Source organism: Monomorium pharaonis, chromosome 11, assembly GCF_013373865.1.
Source record: "Monomorium pharaonis isolate MP-MQ-018 chromosome 11, ASM1337386v2, whole genome shotgun sequence".
Taxonomy (NCBI): domain Eukaryota; kingdom Metazoa; phylum Arthropoda; class Insecta; order Hymenoptera; family Formicidae; genus Monomorium; species Monomorium pharaonis.
Window position 1 is genome coordinate 10,219,569 of NC_050477.1, and position 24,253 is coordinate 10,243,821.

The 24,253-nt window shown below is 32.2% G+C and overlaps 5 protein-coding genes across 8 annotated transcripts; 3 read left to right on the forward strand and 2 right to left on the reverse strand.

Annotated features, from left to right (window-relative positions):
* The first annotated feature begins 264 nt into the window (after positions 1–264).
* Positions 265–6,689, forward strand: LOC105828682. The gene is made up of 7 exons (XM_012667153.3): positions 265–398; positions 1,561–1,649; positions 1,767–1,921; positions 2,258–4,055; positions 4,412–4,621; positions 4,718–4,779; positions 4,981–6,689. The coding sequence occupies exons 1-7, from the start codon at positions 265–267 to the stop codon at positions 5,170–5,172; spliced, it is 2,640 nt and encodes an 879-aa protein (XP_012522607.1). The 3' UTR covers positions 5,173–6,689.
* A 34-nt stretch (positions 6,690–6,723) lies between these two features.
* On the reverse strand, positions 6,724–13,027 carry LOC105828683 (protein king tubby). The gene is made up of 8 exons (XM_012667154.3): positions 12,609–13,027; positions 11,787–11,922; positions 11,206–11,298; positions 10,872–11,050; positions 10,608–10,775; positions 10,207–10,552; positions 9,785–9,937; positions 6,724–9,674 (listed from the first exon to the last, which is right to left on the reverse strand). The coding sequence occupies exons 1-8, from the start codon at positions 12,648–12,650 to the stop codon at positions 9,541–9,543; spliced, it is 1,251 nt and encodes a 416-aa protein (XP_012522608.1). The 5' UTR covers positions 12,651–13,027; the 3' UTR covers positions 6,724–9,540.
* Positions 13,028–13,217: 190 nt separating this feature from the next.
* LOC105828673 (differentially expressed in FDCP 6 homolog) lies at positions 13,218–17,889 on the forward strand. 2 transcript variants are annotated; one of them, XM_012667138.2, is made up of 9 exons: positions 13,218–13,852; positions 14,042–14,161; positions 14,580–14,783; positions 14,870–14,985; positions 15,062–15,185; positions 15,375–15,713; positions 16,194–16,395; positions 16,492–16,647; positions 16,823–17,889. In XM_012667138.2, exons 1-9 carry the CDS (start codon positions 13,754–13,756, stop codon positions 17,071–17,073), a joined length of 1,611 nt encoding a protein of 536 aa, XP_012522592.1. In that variant the 5' UTR covers positions 13,218–13,753; the 3' UTR covers positions 17,074–17,889. The 2 variants fall into 2 exon arrangements, with proteins under 2 accessions (XP_012522592.1, XP_028047431.1); XM_028191630.2 differs by lacking the exon at positions 13,218–13,852 and having other exon boundaries at positions 14,331–14,783.
* Positions 17,889–19,901, forward strand: LOC105828674 (dynein regulatory complex subunit 2). Its single transcript, XM_028191631.2, has 6 exons — positions 17,889–18,065; positions 18,137–18,389; positions 18,460–18,683; positions 18,837–19,229; positions 19,366–19,503; positions 19,581–19,901. The coding sequence occupies exons 1-6, from the start codon at positions 17,925–17,927 to the stop codon at positions 19,773–19,775; spliced, it is 1,344 nt and encodes a 447-aa protein (XP_028047432.1). The 5' UTR covers positions 17,889–17,924; the 3' UTR covers positions 19,776–19,901.
* Positions 19,648–24,209, reverse strand: LOC105828672 (THO complex subunit 5 homolog). 3 transcript variants are annotated; one of them, XM_012667137.3, is made up of 12 exons: positions 23,976–24,209; positions 23,367–23,507; positions 23,086–23,297; positions 22,919–22,994; positions 22,652–22,837; positions 22,254–22,386; positions 21,930–22,169; positions 21,637–21,739; positions 21,253–21,460; positions 20,751–21,048; positions 20,329–20,669; positions 19,648–19,767 (listed from the first exon to the last, which is right to left on the reverse strand). In XM_012667137.3, the coding sequence occupies exons 1-11, from the start codon at positions 24,069–24,071 to the stop codon at positions 20,353–20,355; spliced, it is 2,010 nt and encodes a 669-aa protein (XP_012522591.1). In that variant the 5' UTR covers positions 24,072–24,209; the 3' UTR covers positions 19,648–19,767; positions 20,329–20,352. The 3 variants fall into 3 exon arrangements, with proteins under 3 accessions (XP_012522591.1, XP_012522589.1, XP_028047430.1); XM_012667135.3 differs by lacking the exon at positions 19,648–19,767 and having other exon boundaries at positions 19,815–20,669; XM_028191629.2 differs by lacking the exons at positions 19,648–19,767; positions 22,919–22,994; positions 23,086–23,297 and having other exon boundaries at positions 19,815–20,669.
* Between the last annotated feature and the right edge of the window lie 44 nt (positions 24,210–24,253).

Here is a 24,253-nt window from a genome sequence, read left to right on the forward strand (position 1 = left end):
TGGTTGTGGTTATGTTTCGCGACGAGGCCCGAGATCCAGGTGACCGTGATCGTATATCTCTCTCTTCCGGTCCGTTGCCATCACCGCGGTTGCTCCAGCTCGTCACAAGTTAAATCTACTCCTCCTCCCTCCCTTCATCCCTTTCTCTCCCGTTGAACTATTTTCGCACGCGCGCGTCCTCGGAGGGGCAGACCGAGCACCCAGGAACGGTGAGAAATATGTGCTTACGTATATACGCGACTTGATAACACTCGGTCGCGAAATATGTTAGCGGGCATCCCGGATCCGGACGAAGGTGTCACGCGCGCAGAATATTGCACTCACGGCCTTCTCTTCGTCGACGATGAGATCGACTGCATCGATCTGTCGGATCTGCAGCTCGACGACCCTGACAACTGGTAAGCGTCGCTCGGTGACTCTTTAATCAGCCCCGAATCTTCTCGAAACGTACATTTAATTTTGTTTCCTTGATTTTTACACGGGGAATAAAAATTATGATGAAAATATAATAAATATAATAGATAGCAGTATATCGTAGCAGTTTGAAATTGACCATTTTCTGTAGATTATGTGTCGTTCATTAGAAGAAAATAACAATATCTACATCCTAGTAGGTCTAAATTGACTTTTATCTTTTTATTATGTATACATTTTAAAGGAAAAAGTCAATGCGTAACTTGATTGAATTAAATTGGATTAGATTTCTACATTTTTTAAAAAGATGATTTAGTATACTTTATTCTTTTATTAGTCAATTTTAATTGTATGTGTCAAAAAATTATCTATACACTATACTCTTGACATATACTAGGCTTAGTGTGTAAGTTAATGTGAAAATGTAGAGGATAAATAAAATGTGTATATGTTTTATCCATTTGTTTAATCTATTTGTATATAATGATATATATATATATATATATATATATATATATAATGAATTAAATATTAAATAATAGAAAAAATAGACCAAGGTAAAAACAATTGAAAGTGAACTGTATTTGGTCATAGCAGGATCAATCATGCTGATTTTTTTTTGTGTAATTTTATACGTATTTTTAAGTTAATCAAACTGCAAATAACCAAATAATTTTTCAAGAATAGTAAATTGATAGTATTATTAAATTGATATTCAATTAAAATCCCTAGCTAATTATTATTTTTTACAATAAATTATTTACAGTATTTGGAGGAAGGAGCTTCTTACTTATTATCATATTATTATCATAATAGATGTTTTATCATTATTAAATTGATTATCAAACTAATATTATGATATTACTAATTTTACTATTTTAACTTAGAACTGTGTTTCAAGAATAAAAAATTTATTTGATCCATAATTTGACGAATTTGAAAATTTATATAAAATTACATAAGAAATATGAGCACAATGATCCATCTATAATCAAATAAGGATTATTTTTAATTAAATATCAAATATCCTTTTATTGCACTTTAATGAATTAACTTAGTAACTAAATTGATTTTTAAAAAACATAGAAACATAGAAAAAGAAATTCGGGCTGTAAGAGTAAATGGATTTTGTTTATTCCTTTTTAGGTTGTATGTGCTTCCACAATGGGCGATTGAATCTCCAATCCAGGATTTATATGCCTGGCTGAGGACAGAACCAGAATTGAATGTTCAAAGTACAAAGCATAACAATAATAACATATTAGTTTATCTGATAAATATTTCCAGTGTGACTTTTAATCTTATAATTCAAATATTGCTTAATATTGATACTAAATATAATATGTATCTAGATACCAAAAAATGCATTGACACGAGAACATTCACGAGACCTAAGAAACGATCAGCTCGGATGAGCTTTGAATCAATTTTCGAAGGACTATCACCTCCCATGATGACAGATGTACGAAAGCTGCAAGATACAAAAGATATTACGCTTATTGAAAATGTAAGTTATTCACCTCTCTTATATTTTTATTATACATGTAGAAAAATATTCTAGTGCTAAGAAAATAATTATTAAAATAATTTCTTGATAATAGTTTTTGAATACAGTTATTTCAAACAAGTAACTTGAATTAAATTAACATATTTCAAATAAGTTTTTAAGTTTATCATAAGTTCAAATATTCACAAATCTATTATAAGTCCATCAGTTTCAATTTAATTCAAAATATTCTGAACTCTAGTAAAAAACTTGTTTTTTAGAATAAAGTTGAGAATTATATTAATTAAAATGTATAATATAGTATTTATTTATTTGATATGTTGTGTCATTGCGCAGGAGGAAAAGGGTTTATCTGCAATAATTAGAGATAATGAATCTGTGCCACCAATCTTGAAGCCATCCATTAGCACGGCTATGAACATCTTATACGATGAAAACTTGGTAACGTCAGGGCAGAAAAGCATGGAAGCCTTCGAGAACATGTCGCAGTCTAAAGGAATAGATTCATTTATCAATCTAGGCGAACCCGAGTTGATAAACGATCTGATGAACGTGTCGCAACCCTCTGTTTTGTACACGTCCGTTATTGCATCTGCAAACGAGTTTACATTTATTAAAAATAACACATCAGTAATTAATAATGAGAACATCGCTCAAAATAGCACGGAAGATGACTCAAATATCAATGAAACATTCGTGATGCAAAATGCTGACAATAGTATTGTTCTAGATGAGATAAATTATATTGAAGGTACTCAAATATGTAACACCAATAAAGAATTTTTGCAATTGGATAAAGACTTGAATGAGACGTACAACACTGGAACTGCCGCTGGAATGTCAGTGTCGAGATCGAGTCTTGACAAAGAGAAGTCAATCACTTCTTTGTCTTCCACTTTTGTAGCCGAGCCTAATGCTATCTACGTGCAATCACAAAATGTAGGGAGTAATGGCGTTAAGTCATTAGACACCACATATCTGTCCTCCGGCGCGAAAGACGTTGAAAGACCGAATTCACCTATATTGATTAGCGATACGTACGTACCTACGATGCACGCAAACAAAGCGGATTTAGACGTAACGTGTAACATTTTATCTGATGAAACGGAATTCACTGTGCCTCTCACTCGTGAGACATATGGAGCGCGAGACAATGCTCTAGATATATCTTTTCAAGTGCCTGGCTATCAATCTACGCCGATGAATCCAAATCTATTGGATGCAACATCGAGATTCACTACAAAGTCGCAGCCCACAGCGTATCTCATGTCGCTGAAAGCTCCCATGTCATTGAGGCGAGAGCTGTTGGCGGAAATTCAACGAAGCGGAAAGCTGGACTCCACGTACGATATCGCCGGCGAACAGCATCCCGGCTTGAGAGATACCAAGGAGAATACTATAACTCACGTAACTGGTAACGAGATTGAGACTGACATTCTTCCCACGAACAGATACCACACGTACAAAAAGATGACAACGCTTAATCAGGCGAATCAGTGTGCAAGTCAGAACAAAGTGGCTATAATCGCTCAAAAGGAATTGCCAGTGGACCAACGTAAATTTTATACTTTCACCAAAAAGAGTTATCCTGTCGAAAGAACCGACTCGAATACCGTCGGTGAGAACACGCGTCCGAATATGGATAGCACGTTTTGCAAGCCTCATTTTTTGAAAACGCAGCAAAAGAGGAACATCCCAAAGGCGTTGTCGAAATTACCGCAGTTTCTGCAGAAGTCCAATCCCAATCTTGTATCAGGTTCGATGAAGAGCGCCGGCGCTGGTGGATTGCGTGCGGGCATATCCGGCGTAGGATACATTAAGGGCTCGTCACAACCCAATATCGTCCAGAATGTCGCAGAGAGGTTGCAGCCGCCGAGCAAGCTACATCCGTACGGCAAGATAAAGAGCGGCTCCGAACAACGGTTGCCAGAAACCAATGTGAATACGAATAATCAGTTTCCAATGAAGAGCGCGATCGCCAGCTCGACGGAGAGCATAGAGAGCACTCACAGCGTTCACAGCGCTCCCGACCTGGACGACAGGCTCAGCACGTGCTCCGACAGCAGTGGTCACAATCCGTGCACCAAACAAACGATCGAGCAACTGCATAAACTGGTGCGGATGCAGGAAGAGAGTAAGTACCAAGTTAACATTTTTCTTTTGTTATTTTTCTTAAAGTCTCTTTGTTGGAAGCGAAGATTAATCCCTCGTTCATATTTTCGGTGACGTACGCTTTTTACAATCTATATAGAAAGATTGTGGCAATATACTCTCAGTAGTTTGCTATTGCCTTTTTAGAGAAACTAGTTATCGAATGAAATCCGATTCTGATTGGATTTGAATCTAGATTTTTGGCATAAAAAGCAGGCGCAAAACTCTGCGTCACGATCGCATACACAGTTATTATCTAGAAAATATAAAAGTAATATAAATTCAACATATTTCAACATTTCATTAAGAAATCACTAATTCTAAATTTGCACATTTCAGGTTTAAAACAGAATTCGGCGTCTAAACCATATAGACAAGTTCTAGAGAATACGTGGGTCGAATCGAAAATGAGTTTGCCTTCTCCAATTCTAAAAAACGGTTTAGAACACAGCGAGGGTGACAGGCATTTACTAAATACTGACATAAGTATGAAGTGTAGTTCTCCAATTGTCAGTCCCACTGGGTCTAGTCACGCATTGAACAACGATGGTAAATTAAATAATTTCTTTTAGAATTAAAGTACAATAATAAAAACAATTTAACTTAAAATAATTAAGTAAATAAAATATATGTGTATTTGTTAAGGAAATGCTGAAGGTAACATAACAAAAACTAAAGATGAAATTATAGTGGTTGAAAAGGCTGAGGTATGTATCACTTTGTGTAAATTTTCTGTTACATTACAAAAATGAAATTTCAATGTTTCACGATAATTTAATCAAACTTATTCATAATTTCTTTGATGTACAAGTTGTACACGTTTTTGTTACTTATTGTTAGAACAATTACAAGTAAATTAACGATACATCAAATATATGTAACATATATTTAAATCTGTTGATTTGTAGAATCCGAATCAAGTAGTGCCTAAAATTGAAAATAAGACTCGATTGAGACAGCCGACCAATTGGAATGCCGGAAGCAAACCAGCTGCTGTGATAAGCGGAATTCCTAGACCTGCGTCGCGTATACCAGCTCCCAGATTTGTTCGACCGAGCGCGAAAAGTGCTCAATCCGACTTGAGAAAAGGATGCACATGAAATCTTGAACGGTAAAACGTGCAAAAAAGAGAGACTTACAAATATTTAACAATATGGCAATTGGAATAACAGAAATAATTTTCAATTCCATATAATTATTAGTAACACTAAAGTTTCTCAAAGCTTATAAAAATTCAGTATTATTGAGCTTCCAAGTTGGATGATAAAAAGTAACGATTATTATTATTAATATTTGCGTGTTTGTTTGAATTTAGTTTGTACAATTAGTAATGTGAAATATTGTCTCATGTTATTATTACTATTTAATATATATGTGCAGTTTTTTCGATTAAAGCATAATTGTCTTGCTGGTAAGCTTTGACAATATTTATGATATTTTCTATAAACTTGTAAAATACTTCAAGAATTTTGTTCATTAATGGCTAAATAATATATATAAAAAAATACGATACATTTTGCAGATAAGATTTAAGTCGTATGTTTTATCGTTGCCAAAACCAAGATTTCAAGATGCAGATCGTATTGGTGTTGTTTGTATTTCTATATGATGTAGAAATCGAGATTTCCGTTCGGTATTTTATACAAAAAGCTGAAGAAAAGGGTTATTTTTTTTACACAATAGTCAATACAAACAATGGCAATAAATCTTTGTATATAAAAAACAGCGGTATAGGAAAAAAGCCGTTCAGATATTTTCTATTAAGTGATAAATAATAAATCGGTCCATCAATCGTTCAATTTATAAATAATGCACACGAAAACAAAAGACTGTGAGTGTCACATCTTTGCAGCCAAAATTCAGTTTTTATCTTTGTCCGTCCCATTGTATTTTTGCTTTTTTTTCATAAAATTATTTAAATCACCCGAAATATATCGCGCTTACATGATACAAAGAAATTATAAAAGGTTGATACAGTGATATTTATATACATCTGTATATAAGGAAATTATTCAAAAGCTATACATTTATATCAGGCATTCAAGTACCTGTTCAACCATTGAGATACTCATATACTGAACATAAGTTCGATGCATTTTCGAGAAAAAAATTAATAAAAGCATATAAATATTCTGTGATTTCACATATTATCTTATCGCATATAGATACATATACATTTTATATAGTTTTTTATACATTAATAATTATTAAAATTATTGAACTGATTATTGAAATATGGAGTTGCACTTTGACTTCACGTAGACTCCACATTCTGCACAATCAAGAAACAACAGTGTTCAAACGCTTTGCTTCGTCATTTACCAAAAAAACTTGCAAACTTCTAAATTGATTTAAATATTCTAAAAAATTGTCAATTACAACACAGCACAGTAAAACATATTAAAAATAATGTTTATATATTAATGTAAATAACTTTTTTTCATTATGAGATTTCATAAGATTCTTATCAATTAAATTGCAGAAATATTCAAAACTCCTATGTTATTAATATTTATTCTCTATAGAAAGATAACGCAAGTTAATAATTTTATTCGCGAATGAGAATTGAAACAATGTTGTGTATGCCTATTGTAAATAATAAAACGAATAAGTGATATCGTCGTATCATAATTTTTATTTATATCAGTAAGTGCTAGACCTTAAGTGCCTTTATTGTATTAATCGAAATACAAACAGTTTTTATACATGAAAATACAAAAACTAAGAAAATGCGCTCACTAATCTACCAAGTTTTACTGTCCAAATAATACTAGAAATATTTAATGTTATCTTTTTTTATGAATCTTGTAATAATAAATAATATACATGTTATTATGTATCTTCATACCTTCATCTTTCTATTTCATTCGAATTAAACGCGATGCATTTGTTTTTATAAAACTATAAAGTTAAGTCTTGTTTTGTATGTCTCATTTAAAAGCATCTTTTCATTATTTAATAAATAATATATATAAATATATGATTAGAATTATTCTTTTGTTTAATTTCGCGTGATAAACTAATGCATCGTTTTTTATAAAAGTACATGATTTTTTTCTTTTCACATGTTTTTAAAGCCATTGCACATACCATTTCCGTAATCGTAACTGTAAGATTTCGACCAATCATATTGCTCAAATTAGCCATAACCAATCAAATTAATCATATTGCTCCATTTTTTATGGTAACGATAACAGAAATGTACGTGCAATGGCCTTTATAAAAGAAGAATGAATAACTTGTTACAGCTTTTTTTACGCATGATGTACCAAATTTGTCCGGTACAATAAAAGACTAGATATATACTCCTCGATTATATCAATAAATAAACATTAAATCGAAAGTGCAAAATGTCTCCGCAACACAAATATTTCCGATTAATTTAATTATGTAGAGATGTAAATAGAAACATTTTTGTAATGGTGATACAAACATACAAAGTACATAATAGTAATTATAAAGGTGTCCTTTGCTCACGGATTATTAGAATATAGAACAAAAAGTGCATATAATCAAACTAATTATGAGAAGTGGAATGTTAAAATATTTCATAATGTAAAAATAACAAAGGATAGAAATTATGGATATAAATACGATACTATTGCGCGAGCGCTATATAATACAGGTACCTATTTTTAAAGTATTATTGCAATAAATATGTTTCATTAATCATCAAACATTGCTACATTAAAAACTACCATAATAATCAGTACTTGCGTAATTAAACAATAGCTCTTTCTTGGATATTATCTGAGCATCTTGATTTACTTACAAAGAATCGTATGTGAAAATTTCAGTAAAATCCTTTGGTTGTTTTGTTTTACATATGTATATACATATTTATATAACTTATTAAATAATACACACAATACATAAATAATATGTGAACACATACTTAACTAACCTTGCATCATGAATTATTCTTTAAAATGTTGCGTTTGTAATTTAATATAGAAGTAGCCCTTGATTATTCTTTCTGCATAATGCAAAGTGTGACGCGAAATAATTAAAATAATAAATATATTAATATTTGATAACGTTATATTAATACAAAATATCAAAATTTCTTTATCCTGAATGAATTTATTATTAGAAGAAACTTGATTGAAGATGTGCTCGATATATGTCTGGTTAACTCTGTGCCCGCTACGTGCTTCATATATCTAGTATTCAAATTTTGTTAGTAATAGTAAAAATTGCACATCTCCATGTGACAAAATAAAGTTACAAGAGTTGCATAGTCTGCACTTTTACATAATCTTATTACGATCAGGGACTGTTAATATCTCTTATTATTACATATTATATAAACTAAAAAAATAATACTTAGTGGAATACTTTGTAAAATAAGTGAAAAATAAGTCTTTAATGCTTGTTTTCACATAATTATTTGATGGCTGTGTTTCACACATTTTATTCTTGGCGCTCACAACGTGTTTCACACATTTCATCCTTGTTGTTCATCAAATATTAAACAAGAAGAAATAATGCTTACAAGCGATGTAAGCGCCAAAAGAAATGTAACCAATATGTATGTGAATTATCCAACAAAACATTTAAACATATATTTTATATTCTTGCGTTAGTGATTTTTTTAATGATATTTTCTTCAATGAAAATAACAAGGGACAACTTTTTTTTTAAGTACAGTAAATATTATACCAAGGCACTGTAAAATGCATCGATATAAAGCATGGACTGGGCAATACGAATTGAAAGTGAGTCCAACTGTGGAAGGACAGCACGAATTGTCGGTCAATTCTGTCTTTCTCTAGTCGTCAAAAAACGAAGACAGAGCTAATTGGTGGCCATTGCTCTCACTTTTTTTCTGAACCTAATTTCGTATATGAATAATATAGGGATGGTGCAGTCCATGCTCTAAGTCCATGGTAAAATTAGATCATACTTATGACTTATTTATAAATGACCTGCATGTATGTATGCATGTGTACACACACACGCGCGCGCGCGTGTGTGTTATTCATAAAAATATTTTAAATGTTCAACATACAAATGTATACTGTTTCATCAGTTTTCTGAATTACTGGCCAAGGAATTCACATATCGTCATTTTTATGAACAGCAATAGTTATTCTACATCGGATATTAACTTCGAATAATGAAAATAGTTGAAACATCGTGTCGTATTTCAAATGTAACGCTATCGAGAGATTTTTTACAAGTTCAACGCCTTTATATATCGATATATAATATTAATAATATTGAAATCGTCGTTCCGCATTATAAACACATTTAGTATAGAAATAGACTCGTTACGAAATATCAAAGTGAACACACATTTAGAGCAAGTCTTATTTCATTTTATAAAACTGTTTAATATATGTCGAATACTATATTCAGAATGGTAATCTACTGATTGTCCATTAGAAAGCTAACGATTTAGAATGATACAGTAATTCGTGGGCAAGTATATACTTAACCGATAGTTTGATCGATGGCCGCGTTGGTTATTCGCATGCCAATTTACTGTCAAAACTGCTCAGAGCAATGGCGAATGCTTGGACTGTACAAAGGGGAAATCTGTAATCCATTGTGAAAACGTCCTCTGCGACACGTCCAAATTGCATCACAACGTAATCCACTGAAATTAATGAAAATCCAGTAACAAGTCTTTTTAAAATAAATAAATCAAAGAAAAATCGAAGATATATATTGTATGTAAAATATAACAAATATTCAATTTCGTCTTACCATCGCTGTCATGAACGACTTGGAAATTTTTTACAGATGCTTGAGTTACTCGTCCATGAAAGTTAAGCACATAGGACTGCGTTTCATCGTTCCACACGGGCGTTTTGTTATGTAATTCTATCAGATTATCCATCTGTTTTAATTTCCATCGTTCTAGAAACATAAAAAAGATTAAATTGTTATTATAAATATATTACTTAAATAGCTCTAATGTAAATATTAATTTAGTTTCATCTGCTACTACAACTTCAAGCATTATTTTATTATCATAGTTTTCATTAGTAATTTTATTATAATTATATAATTTTAAACTTTGATATACATAAAAGATATGTTTTTCACCAGATATTTTTGACACGCAATTCTATATTTTGTCTATTTTGACCTTATCTTGTACGTTATGTTAATATTAATACAATTACCAAGCAATGTTTCAGATTCAACCCGCGGACATATCTCCACTCGCTTCTGATCGGGCGTCATACCCGGTATAATAACTGTCATTTTACGTGGGCCTTTAAAACCTAAAACATTCGTATCGTATACCACCGCGGCCAGTTCCTGTCGTGGATTGAAACGTTCGTCGCGCTTATCGTCTTTCATCAACGAATATCCATTGTCATAAATTGTGAATTGTGTTCCCAGAAGATTCGATCGGAGTTTACCGACGTAAGATTCCCCTCCCCTTGAGAGATCTGTAGGATCGGTCGAAATCAGGTAATTGCTTGTTGCGCTTTTTTTTCTTTTTCGGCCAGCCAACAGAAAAATCTGCAAATACAATCAACATATAGAACTATTAAAATAAACAAAACGGAAAATGTACCTTCTTCCCATAATCACGTTCTAGATGTAGAAAATAAGTCGGATAAAGACCGCGGTCCATGCCCTTTCGATCGCGTGTTATTCGGCATTTGTAATACATTTTTTTATTTGCTGGTTGTAACACAAATTGCTCAATATTACCCTCTACATTGCCTTCTAATTCTGGACTCTACAAAACCATAAAAATTATTCAACAATTATTTTCTAACACTTATATGTTATAAATAAAACAGTTACAAAGTATATTTGTACATGTAATACATACGGAAGAGTTGTTATCTCTATTAATAAGAGTGTTAACTCCTTCTGAAGGGGCTACTCGAAGCGGTGAGGAACATGGTAAAGATTCTGAAGGTGAATGCAAATCTATGGGTGACGATTCCTCATCGGCACAATCAGTATTTTGAGAACCTTCATATAAGCTTCTATCGTTGACCACTGTTGCTATTATATGTTAAATTAAAATAAAAAAATAATACGAATTATTAGTGATAAAGTCTGACATCTAAACACCAACAGACTTGACAAATGATATAAGATGTTAGTTTTTTATAGTAATATATATATTTCATTGTTAATTAATCTAATAATAAATTTACCATTAATTGTTCCCTCACTGTTTTTTCTTTCTGCATAAGAACCCACATCTGTATTTGTTTGAAACATAGCATATTGTAATGGGCCGTCATATGCTGCAAATATATTGAAATATCTTTATTAGGTATTCTTATAACATTCTTATAACATTATAAATAAATATATTATATAAACATTTTACAATATATAACATTATTATGCATAATATTCAGCAATAAGAGAGAAAATTTAAGAAATAATTGTGGATGATAAAGTAAGACAAAAATCAAGAATAAAAAAATTGTGATTAAGGTTTCATTAATTATAAATGTTTAAATATTCATATGCTTTAACACTTTTTAAGTAAATATTTAAACATTTATAATTAAAAAAGAAAGGCTTAATTGTAATTTCTTATTCTAAATTTTTATCTTATTTTATTATCTAAACTCACTATTTAAACTTTCTCCTATATTCAAATACTCTGTACATTATACATTTATAAATATTATAAGATATTATAAAAATTTTTTGATATAATATGTTTAGCTACAATGGTCTTATTTATTGGCAATTATGGAATCATTTTATTTGTGCATAGTACCATGAAGTTCCTTGTTTGGAGTCATCCATTTATTGGAATGACTCGTGAGCTGTGCACTGGACACATTAGATGCCTGTACCATTCCACTAGCACCAGTCTGTCTTTTCTGCTTCATCTTCTGCGCAATCAGTTGCCTCTATATTGATTAACATACAATGCAAATAAATTATGACAATATAAAAAGTATTGAATATATACAATATATACAATAATATGTACAAATTGAAGTCTGTAGACAAAGCGCTACTATTTTAATTTTAAAAAAATTGAATAACAAATTCATTTGTAAACTCATGATCATAAACTTCATACAAATTATCTCATTCATAATATAATAATACTAAAATTTTAATCAAACCTTAAGTCTATTAAATGTTTTTTATTTAATTAAAGTATAAGACTTTTACAAATAAGACTTTTAAACAATGAATAAAGTAACTACACAGTATCACCTTTATTAATACGTGACCTTGCCCTACAAACAAATAATTCAAACGACTAAAGCTACCTATTATTAGCTGTAATATATCATCGAAGCTCAAACATTCATTAATTATTCATTCAGTAATATCGAGAGTTGTAACCAGGATTTCAATGTTTCGACTGCTATGCGTATTTATCAAATACACCGTAAGAGGATAGTCCCTCTTGAATTTTTCATAAATTGATATCTTTTCAAGATTGCAAATCTTGACAATCTTCAAGTTAAACGAATCGCCACACCGTATGACAGAGTCACAAGGTTACGCACTCCGAGGAAGACGAGGTTTGCCGTGTGAAAGGTAAACGTGTCGGCTTATTCGCTACACTCAAGGGTCGCACCTGTTGTTCCAGCTTCTGCTGTCGCAGATCGAGCGACGTCATTTTGCACGGAAATCGGTCGGGTGACGAGATTGACAGAGATGCGTGGAGCCCCAGCTGCTGACACAAACCAGCTTTGTTTACGCCAAACACACTCACTCGCTCGCGGTACCTAGGCAACCGTTCGCCCCGAGCTCCGTAGCCTTCGCGGATTCACGGTGGACTCGTAAAAGCTGAGGAATAGCATATCCGATTGCCCGAGTCGCCAATTGGTTGATTAGATCGCTGGCGTCTTTTGATTGGTTGATCCAAACTATAAGGATCAGAAACAGAGATTTGTCAAAAAATTATTTCTGTTTATCCGTAACAAATTTGTTATAAAAACAGTACAAAATGTCTTCCATTAATTGCTTAATATATATACTTATATATCAATATGGACATTCCTTCTTATAATTCCTAAAAGAATAAAAATATCAATGGTCAAACACTAGAAGATGCGGAACGTCTCTGATTGGTTATGGCGACGCGCGCTATGTGAGTATTGGTTCATAGAACTGCGCCATGAGTTTACTTAAAGTGCATGCCATGTTGTGCGTCATCCTTGACACTGCTTGACAAGCGTGAGACCAGCTGTGGTGTGGTGTGGTCAGTGCAGGTCAGTGGCGAATGACAGCGAATGACAGCAAGTGATAGGGCACTCAAGGAGGGCAGTAGGTAATAAAGGGGGCCCAAAGATCGTCTCCACCTCGCAACCAAAAGTATCCCAAGAAAGAAAAAAAGAGGATCCAGTAGCCAAACAGTTGCAGACTCACAATTTTAAAAGCTGAATGATACTTTATCCCTGGAGGGACGGCAATCCAAAGGGCAAAGAAGAAGAAGAAAAAGGAGGAGGGCAGATTTCTCGGGAAGGAACACTGCTCAGCACAAACTGCGATGTGAGACGGGGAAGGGACAGAGACGGGAAAGAGGGATACGCCATTCGCGGCTATTTAGAAGCGAGAGATAAATATGCTCGCGAGGCGCGATAAGCGAATGTGATAGACGAACATAAGAGAGGTAAAGGTATTACAGAGTGTTGCGAAGAAATACCATCTCTAGCTGGTGACGAGGGAAGATCGGAAGAACGGAAACGCAGACATCTATTGCTGCCGATCGCGATTGCAATGAGTCATCTACTCAAAAACCTTACCAACAGTATCTGGCATGCGTTTCATGCGCTACAGGCCGATACCACAAACACCGTCGCCAAATCCAAATTAAAGGTGAATGAACTTTTGAAGAGTTTACGCGAGATCGCCGGAAAAGATTTTAAAAAATCGTTTACACGAAAAGCTTAATAAATCAATATTACACAGTTAATATCGATAATTTAATATATTGTACAGAATTACCTGTTCATCTTTTGTCTTTTTTTGCCTACTTGTTTATTTTGATGCATTTGATTTTGACAGGTACTGACGGCGAACATTGGTACAATTATGGATTTGTATGGTGTAGAGAAAGGCTTGGAGCATTACCGCAGTACACAGAATTTAACATTTGATCAGTACATCTATTATTTAAAGAAAGAAGTAAGATCTCTTCTAAAATGCATCTACCATAAGCTTTTTTCGTTTTTAATAAAATAAAGCAAATGCTAGAAATAGTAGAGAATTTTATATACAGATAATTTCAAACTGTTGAGAAACATCAAACATAATTATTTACTGCATACTGATTCTAGAAAATATTTGATTGTAGCAAACATTTGGCAAATGAAGTACAGCAGGATCCTTGTAATGCAAGAAATAAAACATGCACAAGAGATATGAAAGCTTCTTTATTTTTTCTTATTAAAAAAAATATGCATTTTTCATCAAGCATCTTACATTTTTTGTCAAGTTTTGTTTCAAAAGTCTTTCTTTTCTCTATCCTTATAATCGAGAGCATTTACTTTGTTTTTTTTTGTCCAACTGGACGCATTCTGTAGCAAAAAATTGGTCATTTCAGGTGTTCTCCTCTGTAGCCAACACTACCCCTGTACAAACGTTGAAGACCTTGGAAGAAGGAATAGATGAAATCTGCTGGCTAGTTTGTAAAAAGATGTATTTGGAGAGATCACATCCAGTCTTCAATGATCACAGTGTTTACCAGTTATTCAGAATTTACTGCTTGTTGGCTGAGACAAAATCAGACACGACAGATTCTTACCTGGTTAGCAATTGGTTACAGCAAATTTAAATAAATAATTCTCTTTTGCAATTTTTTGATATCTGACATATTGCTTTGTGATAATACAGGTGATAATACACAGTGATGAGGTAGCGCAAATCGCGGCCCATTTAGTAATGTCCTTGGGTCTGCAGTGGGATGCAACAGATTTCTCGACTCTGTCAGAAGCTATTGGTGTTTTTAGGTAATTTATTCTCGTTTCTAAAGTGTTTCATTATCAAGATAAAAATATTAAAAAATGCAATTTGTTTATCGGGAAGATTTTCCACGTTCCTGGCGGTTTTGGAATCCAAGTATAGTGGTGGTAATACATCGGACACAATGGCATTAACGGAGGCGATCGACGATATCTATCAGATTTACATAGAGAATGTATTGAAAAAGGTAAATAAAAATTTTGCTAATAAATCGATGCAGCGACAGGAAAAAGATTGTAGAAAAATGTTGCTGCATATTGTGATTTTACTTTTATACAGGTGCATGCTTTAGTTAAAAAAATATATATATATATATGTCATATATAATGTACATGTATACAAAATAATACATTTTGTAAACAAAATATCGTTGCAGGGCTACTTGATGAAGAAAGGTTTCCTGTTGCCAACATTACGATACTTTTGGTTCGTGTTGCGTCCTGGTGAATTGACATATTACAAAGATCCTCAACAAAAAGAACCATCCGGAGTAATCCGGCTAAATATCAATTGCTGGGCCGATACTCTAACCAACAACGGAAAACCCGATAGAAGATTTGTTCTTAGCACTCCCGAACACAAATGCATAGAGCTAGTGGCAGAGGATTATAAAGGCAGATTGCAATGGCTCGCAGCATTGCAAACGGCTATTCAGCATCCGAACGAAATCGATTATCAGAGAAAATTGGCCGAACAAAGAAGATCTTTGCGACAAGTAAATTTAATAATAAAAAATATATGTTTTTGTTAGAAAATTTAGACAAAATCTCAAACAATCTCACAACAGCCTTAGAAGAATGAAAAAATTTAAACAAAATATCAAGAGGCTATGAGAGTCATGCAAAATCTTCATGTAAATAAAAATTCATTGATATATTTTTTAATTCAATATTAACAGACGTTTCAACCCCAATTGAATTATCTTAAGTATAACATAATATGATTCACAAAACAGAAATAAAATGATATACAATTTTACAAAAGTCATTATTGTTTGCCAATTATATCAATGCATTATAATTTAATAGTTTAATCGTGTTATTATCCATGTATAAAAACTGGTTGTCATATATTCAATTATGATATACATAATTATCTTTGTGACTCTCAGCTCCTTGCAACTCCTTAATATTTTGTCTGAATTGTACAATTTCAGTTAAAATTTATTTAATTACATATCGCTTTTATTTGCTAGGCTACTAAACAGGAAAAAGACAAGATAAAGTTGGAACTTAAGCACGAGAGACAAGCTAGAATCGCCGCTGAGATTCAAGCTCGGAAATTGGAAACTCTGTCGAAAGAGGAAAGTGCCAAAGTTCAACAGCTGGAAGATATTAAACAGAAACTAGAAATGTTACTGCAAGAAGAAAAACAGGCTCTACGTGATGAGGAAATAGGTAAGGGACTGTTTCGTTTTGCATTTTTATCGCATTATGTTTCTTTATAAGATATCATAATTTCAAAGTGCGTTACATCATATATGTATGTTGCAGTACGAAATTTACAAGCGAGAGTATTGCGCGAAGAATGGGAAAAGAGAGAACAATTGGAAAGATTGCAGCAGGAGCAGCAGGAATTGCTAGAGATGGAGAAGATGAAGACAATGGAATTTGAACGAATGCAAAGAAAAAACAAGCAACAGTTGAAAGGTATATAATATATCCAATTGTAATTGTAAATCTTATCTTATTATAATTTAAATAAAATCTGCATAATTTGTACGCGTTTCTTCAGCCTCTTTACATTCTATATTTTCAATTTTATTGTTACCTTTTTTAATTCTCCAATTTTTCTGTTAAAAAATTGCTATTTTTGCATTTTTAGATGCTGAACAGAGACTTGATCAGCTAGAAGCAGAAAAAAAGCATTTAGATGCCGAGTTACGCGCTGCGCGTGAAAATGTAAAGCACGCCGAAGAGGCTCAACTTTTATTGGAAGCACAAATCGTGACGCGTCCTTTGAGAGGAGGTGAAAGAATCCGACGTACTCAAAGCTTTATACCAACAACGAAAGAGCGACCATTGTCCACAGAGACAATCGACAGTAGATCTATGACATTGCAAAAGAATACATGACGTAAGTGTCATCGATTATACGGCTAGTTGTTAAACTGTAAAGTAACAGTTCACGGCTAAAAGATCGATGCCTTTATCGCTTGAATTGCATTTAAGTCTTCTACCAAATAGAGTAACACAAAGAGCCTTATAGAATCTACTATACGTTGCGGGGCAACTATTATATTTTCGCGAAGAGAATGCGAAAAAATTCCATACGAGCTTCAAATTCGATAGTTCCTTATTCTTTATGCCTTGTTTTATTCGCAGCCTTAGCCAAAAGGTATTTAGTATTGCATGTACAAATTTCATATATGCGAATTTTTATTCCTTATCTCGAAACCATTGTGATCCTTATCTTATAGATGCCAAAATACTATTTCCATTTTTTCTCTGACGTTATTATATAAAAATATATATATAATTTTTTTATTCTCGAGCGTATTAACATAGGATAGGAAAATATTTGATGCGAATTTATATCATATTAAAAGATATACGCAGAATTGTGTACAATATGTCTAAGACAAAAATGCGAGAATATATTTTTAAAATTTTACATAACTATATAAGATTTTATATACGAATAAAAATTATATTTTATGTAATATTTTGCTCAAATCAAATCAAGTTTAATTGAAATGAATAAATTTTTATAAATGTTTCATATATACACACATATACATACATACATGAGACTTTATACTTATACAAGTTAAACTCTGTTATTGATCAAACATATGGGCTATATGGCTGTCTAACTGTTTCACTGTTGCTATTTTACATTCCTAATGAGGAAATTTGTATCTTGTTAAGAATAAATGATTTGAATACAAATTTGCACAAGTGTAAAGTTTTTTATTCGCTGAGAAATGCCGAAGAAAAAGAAGGGAAAGGGAAGCAAGTTGGCTCGTATGAGCGATGAGGAACGTGCTCGTTACTTACAGCACCGAGCCGAATTGGAGCTAGAGGCTAAACGACGTAAACAGCAGTTGATTGCAGCCTTTCTTAAGGTAGATCTCAGCACAAAATATAATGCAATGACAATTTTTATTTTGTCAGAAATCAATTTTGAAATTTCTAGAACAAACTAAAACGCGAGGAAGCGTTCTCACGATTAAACACTGCCAAGATCAATGAACAATGGCGATTTATTCTACGCCGAATAAAATGTAAAGAACTTCACGAAGACGTAGAATACCTTTGGCATAATTTCGATCGCTTAATAAAGACTAAAGATTCTGTAATACAGCGTTTACATAGTGAACTAGAAGCAGCCGACACGGATCACAGAAGACTGCAAGAGGCCCACATTCAAATGATGGATCTAATAATCGGTAGCTCACATCTCTGTAAATATGTATTATTGTACAAATATTACAACTATTAATTATTAATGTTACATAGGAAGATACAAGCAGAAATGCATCCAACTACGTGAATCCTTTTCACGCGAACGCAATCGTATTGTTTCGGGTGAGATGACCGAGTTAAGTAGAGCACGAAAGAATTTACAGCAGCACTGTGATCAGCTGCAGAACATAATTTTTGGGCAAAACGAAAAACTGGAAAATGTATTGACGCAAACGAAAATTCAGAATGCCACTAATATATATAGCATTGTATATTTGGTATGGATATTTCTCATCTTTGTATGTATCTTTTGTAGAATAGATGGATAAGGAGATTCTTTCATCTTTCCACATAATATAAGAACTTAATCGAATTTTAATAAACAAGAAAAAGAACCTTTTTCATAATTTTTTTGATAAAAAATATTTTAGAAAGAAGATTCCCTGTCGCGCTTGATGTATTATGTTTCCAACGAGATTGAAGAATTGTGGCAACAACTTAATGAAACGATAATCAAATACGAAAAAAATACAGGAAATAAGAGAAAGCAATTCGAATACTTGAAGGAACAGGATGACGTTCATCGTGCAGATGTAGCACAATATCCAAAGTTGCAAGCACAATTACAAAGCACGATTAAGAATCTGAAACAGGATACACATACGTTATCGCAAAAAAGGGAGCAGACTATAAAGGAATTGAATCATCAGATTGTGCAATTGAGGAAGAGAGCCGAAGATATGAGACAGATTTTTTCTGTGAATCAAGTATTGGACACTACCCAGCTGAAAAAACTGACTATTATTAGCGCTAGCGTCCTAAAAGTAAATATATTAAATTGTCGAACTTTTACTGAAGTAACGTTTTAATTGAAAAATTGAATAATTTTTGAAAGTGTTAAATTATTTGGATTTTTTATCAGAGAAAAAGTAGATATTTTAGAAATGTTTTAATTTGCAGGAACTGCAAAGGATTTCAGAAAAAGGCTCGGCATTACTTTCATTACTGAAAATGTGTTCAAATTTGGAACCGTTCTCGCTAACCATTCAAAAATACACTTTACGCGATACGGGATCCAGAAGAGCTTTCACGAGTTGCGTGGGTATTGCATGCGAATATGAAACGTGTGTCTCTAGTTTTTAAATAAGATTTTAAATAAGATTTTGCATACACAGATGTCAGAACCGTTTGATAAATTGGACAAGTTTTGGGAACAGTTCAACTATATTAAATCGGACAATATTTCCATGAAAAAGGAATGTAATAAACTGACTTTCGAGAACAAACAATTGAGAAACACTCTGCGCACGTATCTTTTAACCATTTCCAAAGCTCCAGCCGCACGACCATTCACGTCTATCTCTGTATAAATATATTTTTTTTAATGTTGATAAAAGAAAAATAAGCAATATCTTTTTAAAATATGTAATTTAAAATATTTACATGTTTTGCTTAAAAGTTTCTAACTTTTTACTTGATTTCTTCTAAAATAAAAATTGAATTTTTACTTAATATTATTAAGGGAATCCTAAAGTCTGTTTTACCGATATTTTTTAAATAAACTTTTTAATGGGCTTATAGAATTGCAAAAGTTTTTTACAGAATTAAATTTTTTTCATTTTCGGTAAAGAGTCCAATTTATAGATTGATATTAATAAATGTACTTTAATTCTAGAAAAGGATTTCCAAATGAAATACATACGAAATCTTATTAATGATATGCATAACGAATAACGCTACGTCATCAACCGATCAAGTTTGACAGGAACTTTAGCATTCCCTTAAGTAAATTAAGATTTTAATATTTTTTACTTAAGATATAATTTCTTTCAAGAAAGTTAAAAATATAATTTTATAAAACAATATTCTATATCTCCTATAAGTACTTATAAACTAATAAAGAAAAATGTGAAAAAAACATACTTTGGATGACATTCATACGTTTATTCAACGATGAGTAAATATACCTCCTCCCAAAGGTAGATATTTGTATGGTCGAGCACGAGTCCGTCCTCTTACAGGATGGAAAAATATTTTTTCCTTTGGCACCATACTCTCAGTCTCTAAGTAGATGTCGAAACATGCTCTCAATCGTTGTATTTGCGCCGTCAATGTTGGGGACTTGGTCCACATTACATTGACTTCCCTTTCGATGTCTCTGATGATATCGGCGGATGCTGGCACTGATGGACTGACGCTTATATTAAAAACCGGTGCTATCTTTGGGTAATCTGGCTTGATAGCGATTCTGGCTATGAGCTCGCCTGAGAAAGATTATGAAATTTAAATGTTCAAAATTAATCGTTTATCTATATATAGGAAATTTGATAAAATAATTATCGTACTACTGCCACGACGAAGTACAGCTTCATAAAAGATATCAACAGACAACACTAATCCCCGTTGATAAAATTCTGGTGAAGCCACATAATTGGAGTAATTTTTCCAGGTCATAGTCGTAAATCGATGCAACGACGTTGAGATCTTCTGCGGTAAGGGATCCGTTGTACTGATAAAAATTGGCAAATTACCGGACTCTAATTGTCGTATTTCCATACACAAGTCCAACCTCGCTTTTATACGCCGTTTAATTTCTTTTAACACATTCTCTACACAGTCTTGTGCCAATTCATGACTCGTAAGCTATAGATAAAATAATAAAGTTGAATTTTAATTAGAATACGTTGCTTTAATTATTTATCAAATCGTGTGTTATTTGTTTAAATTATAATTTTATATTACAAACAGAGCAATTATTTTTTATCAATAAATAAGATTAACTATCGTATTTTTTATATGATAGTTATTTTTAATATTTATGTTACACAGGTATGTAAATATGTGTACCTTTTGTTGTGGTTCGTTCGTGTCACATGAAACAAAGTGTAGACCAGCCATTCTTTGTGCCCATTTGTAGGGAATGCCCAGTCCCAGAGACGAAAACGGTCCCAAGTTATGTCGCGACAGTTGATACTGATTGGCAGGATTCGGACTTTCTAATCCTAAATCCCGCGGGTACAATTCGCGAAGAACCGATTCGGATACTAGCATATCTCTGTTAATTAAATTGGATTTGAAAAAGTTATCTCTAAATTTACTAAATAAAAGAAAACAAGAGAAAAGTATTTTCACTTGTGTACATTTGTATATATACACAAAATTTCAATAAATTAATATTAAAATAATAAAAATTAAAGAGAAGTAAATATTTAAGTAATTTATTTTACATACCCAGCGCTAATACCTCCTAAGTCTTCCGTTTCGAGTTTTGACTCTACCGTAACGACTTTTAAATGTATCATGTAATAAAAATGAAGAGTTAGCCTTGTCTCATCTAAAAAGTTAATTTTGCAATAAATATTTTCTTTTCCTTTTCCTAAGATCTTTGAAGAAATTAAATCGCAAGTTAAATAAATTAATAAATATAAAATAAATATATTTCTATTTTGTAATTTTAATTCTTTTAAAAGTATTTTTTTAAGATTTTATTTTATTTGGTAAGATTCAAAATTGTTTATCCTCACTTTTTAATGTAATAACTATTTTTACATGCAACGGATGTCGCTGCAATAGTTTGGAACGCTTTTCTTCTTGTCTGGCCTCCCGAGATAATCTGTGATGTCTTTTTTTATGCACTGGCATCTCTTCCACAATATTTTCCGATTGATTCTCAGGATCCGAGTCAGATTCTTGTAAACCATCATGATTGTTCGCACGTTTCGCTTCGTCCTCGTCACCTTCCACTTTGACCAATAATGTACTATCTAAAAGATATTTTAAAAAATATGTATAAAAAAATTTATCTCATAACAGTCACAGAAATACCCAATATTATGTACAAATTATACCATAAGCATCCCTGTAAGCAGACGCCTTTGCATACAATACGTAGAGTGGTGATGCGAGCAACGAAGCCTTTTGATGCTCCTGACGAATTTTGTCCAATGGCAATCCAAGACTTTCTTGTAATGGTTTACTCGCCTGAAAAATTCAGTTAATCAATTATATAGAAAAACGGTAAGAATGTAATATTTTTAAATGCAATTTTTACATGTGTTATAATTCTGTTGATTGTAGAAAAAAAAAGTAGTATTGGTTCTTAACTCTCAGTAAATTCTCACCAAAATTTTTTCTTAAAAAAAAAAATTAAAAAAATAGCTTTTGAGTTTATACTGTTATTATAGCAAATGAACAATGTAACATTTTGTATGGCTTCTAAATTAATAAATTTTTTTAATTTTCTTACTTCCAATATAGAACGCAATTGCGGTGCAAGATTATCTAAGCGAGTCTGTTTCGTTTCAATATTGGATGCTACTGCCTTTTTACTCTCTGTCAATTCATCACACAGGGCTGCCAATTGCTTTCGTTGTGTCAATTCCCACTCCAAACGAGCCAGTCTTAATTGATGAGGATTATTCTTTGTTATTTCCTAAAATATATTTGTAAATTGTAAATAAAAAAATTAATTTTTTATACTTGTTATTACTATAAACTATTTATGTGTATATACAGGTCGTAAAATATTTTCTGGAGCTTCTTTAAAAAATTCCTCTTCCGAAACAAGTTCTATTAATTCATCTTTGGATCTAAAAGAATAAAAATAAAGTAATTTTTTCTTTGTTTAGAGAAATTATAAAGAGTCAAGAGGTTCTTTTACTTTAAGATAAGAGAATTTACTTGAACTGAAGGCATTTAATAACTTCTTTCTTCAGATGCATGACTTCATATAATAGATTCTGCAAATGAAGATGTTTGCTGTCTACACTACTTTTTGCAGCCACTAGCGAGTCACGTGCAGATTTTGTACGAAATTTTTCCATGCGATTTAGCTTCTTCAGTTCTATGAAAGCCAGAGATGTTTGAATTTGTAGCTCACGAATCTCATCTTTCTGAAGAACATTTGTTTTAATAAGCTTAAAGCAAATTTGATAAATATAAAAATAATATATGTTACAAACATTTGAATCACCACCACTAGACTTCAACTTAGCTATTTTAGCCATTGCTGCTCGAATATCATTACAGGTTGCCAAAAAGCATTCGGAATCATCTTCTGATGATCTCTCAATAGCTTCCTTTTCTTCGTAACTGATTATTGTCTATCAAAACAAAAGTTGATGAGTTAATAGTGAAAGAAGAAAGAATAATTTACTATTTTCAATCAAACATTTGTAGTTAATAATATAATAGGAAGATTACATAGCAAATAGATAAATAAGAATTTAATCAATCAATGAACAAATAAAGATAACTTGTTACAGTTATATAATTACATTTTAAAGTAAAAAATATTTTGACCAAATTTAGATAAAAATTATTTCTATTAAAATGTCAATTAATTTGCAATTTATTTTTTAGTTTTATTTTTATTAAACAATCATTAATTGGTGATTGTTCAGCAATTGGTGCAGATGTTTGCTGTCTAATTTTGTTTATCTACGTAACTCTGTTTCATCTGTGCAATTTTTCAAGTTACAGTCTATTTTCGTCAGAAATATAGAAATGTGAACACATTATAACCTAAATATTGTCTTTTAACTTTTCGAACAAACTTTTGACGTTTATACCTTGTACAAATCTCCTTCCTTTATCGACGTTCCGCTATTCGTATTCACGGACTTCCTCCTTTTTTTCGCACCGTCCGATTCATTTTCCTTGCCCATTTTTCACTTGTCAATCAATCAATATAATAAAGATTTGATTCAAAATTTGGTCTGGTTTGGTCAGCAAATTTGGCGTCCCGCGGAAAGAGCAATGAAGAGCAGCTCGGTGTGAGTTAATTGGTTTCTACACTTACAATTACCTCCAGCGAGGAAGACGAAAACCAATCGTATTAAAGATTTAT

Bases quoted from the DNA above. Each gene is read 5' to 3' on its own strand.
- LOC105828682 (XM_012667153.3), top strand. From the start codon at position 265: ATGTTAGCGGGCATCCCGGATCCGGACGAAGGTGTCACGCGCGCAGAA. The intron at 399-1,560 runs GTAAGCGTCGCT...ATTCCTTTTTAG, and splicing joins CTCGACGACCCTGACAACTG to GTTGTATGTGCTTCCACAAT. The intron at 4,780-4,980 runs GTATGTATCACT...GTTGATTTGTAG, and splicing joins TAGTGGTTGAAAAGGCTGAG to AATCCGAATCAAGTAGTGCC.
- LOC105828683 (XM_012667154.3), bottom strand. From the start codon at position 12,650: ATGACGTCGCTCGATCTGCGACAGCAGAAGCTGGAACAACAG. The intron at 11,299-11,786 runs GTACTATGCACA...ATATATTTGCAG, and splicing joins TCCAAACAAGGAACTTCATG to CATATGACGGCCCATTACAA. The intron at 10,553-10,607 runs GTACATTTTCCG...TTGTATTTGCAG, and splicing joins AACGTGATTATGGGAAGAAG to ATTTTTCTGTTGGCTGGCCG.
- LOC105828673 (XM_012667138.2), top strand. From the start codon at position 13,754: ATGAGTCATCTACTCAAAAACCTTACCAACAGTATCTGGCATGCGTTT. The intron at 15,186-15,374 runs GTAAATAAAAAT...ATATCGTTGCAG, and splicing joins TAGAGAATGTATTGAAAAAG to GGCTACTTGATGAAGAAAGG. The intron at 16,648-16,822 runs GTATATAATATA...TTGCATTTTTAG, and splicing joins AAACAAGCAACAGTTGAAAG to ATGCTGAACAGAGACTTGAT.
- LOC105828674 (XM_028191631.2), top strand. From the start codon at position 17,925: ATGCCGAAGAAAAAGAAGGGAAAGGGAAGCAAGTTGGCTCGTATGAGC. The intron at 18,390-18,459 runs GTAGCTCACATC...AATGTTACATAG, and splicing joins AATGATGGATCTAATAATCG to GAAGATACAAGCAGAAATGC. The intron at 18,684-18,836 runs GTATGGATATTT...AAAATATTTTAG, and splicing joins TATATAGCATTGTATATTTG to AAAGAAGATTCCCTGTCGCG.
- LOC105828672 (XM_012667137.3), bottom strand. From the start codon at position 24,071: ATGGGCAAGGAAAATGAATCGGACGGTGCGAAAAAAAGGAGGAAGTCC. The intron at 22,995-23,085 runs GTAAATTCTCTT...TTATTCTTTTAG, and splicing joins ATTAAATGCCTTCAGTTCAA to ATCCAAAGATGAATTAATAG. The intron at 21,740-21,929 runs GTGAGGATAAAC...TTAACTTTTTAG, and splicing joins AATAGTTATTACATTAAAAA to ATGAGACAAGGCTAACTCTT.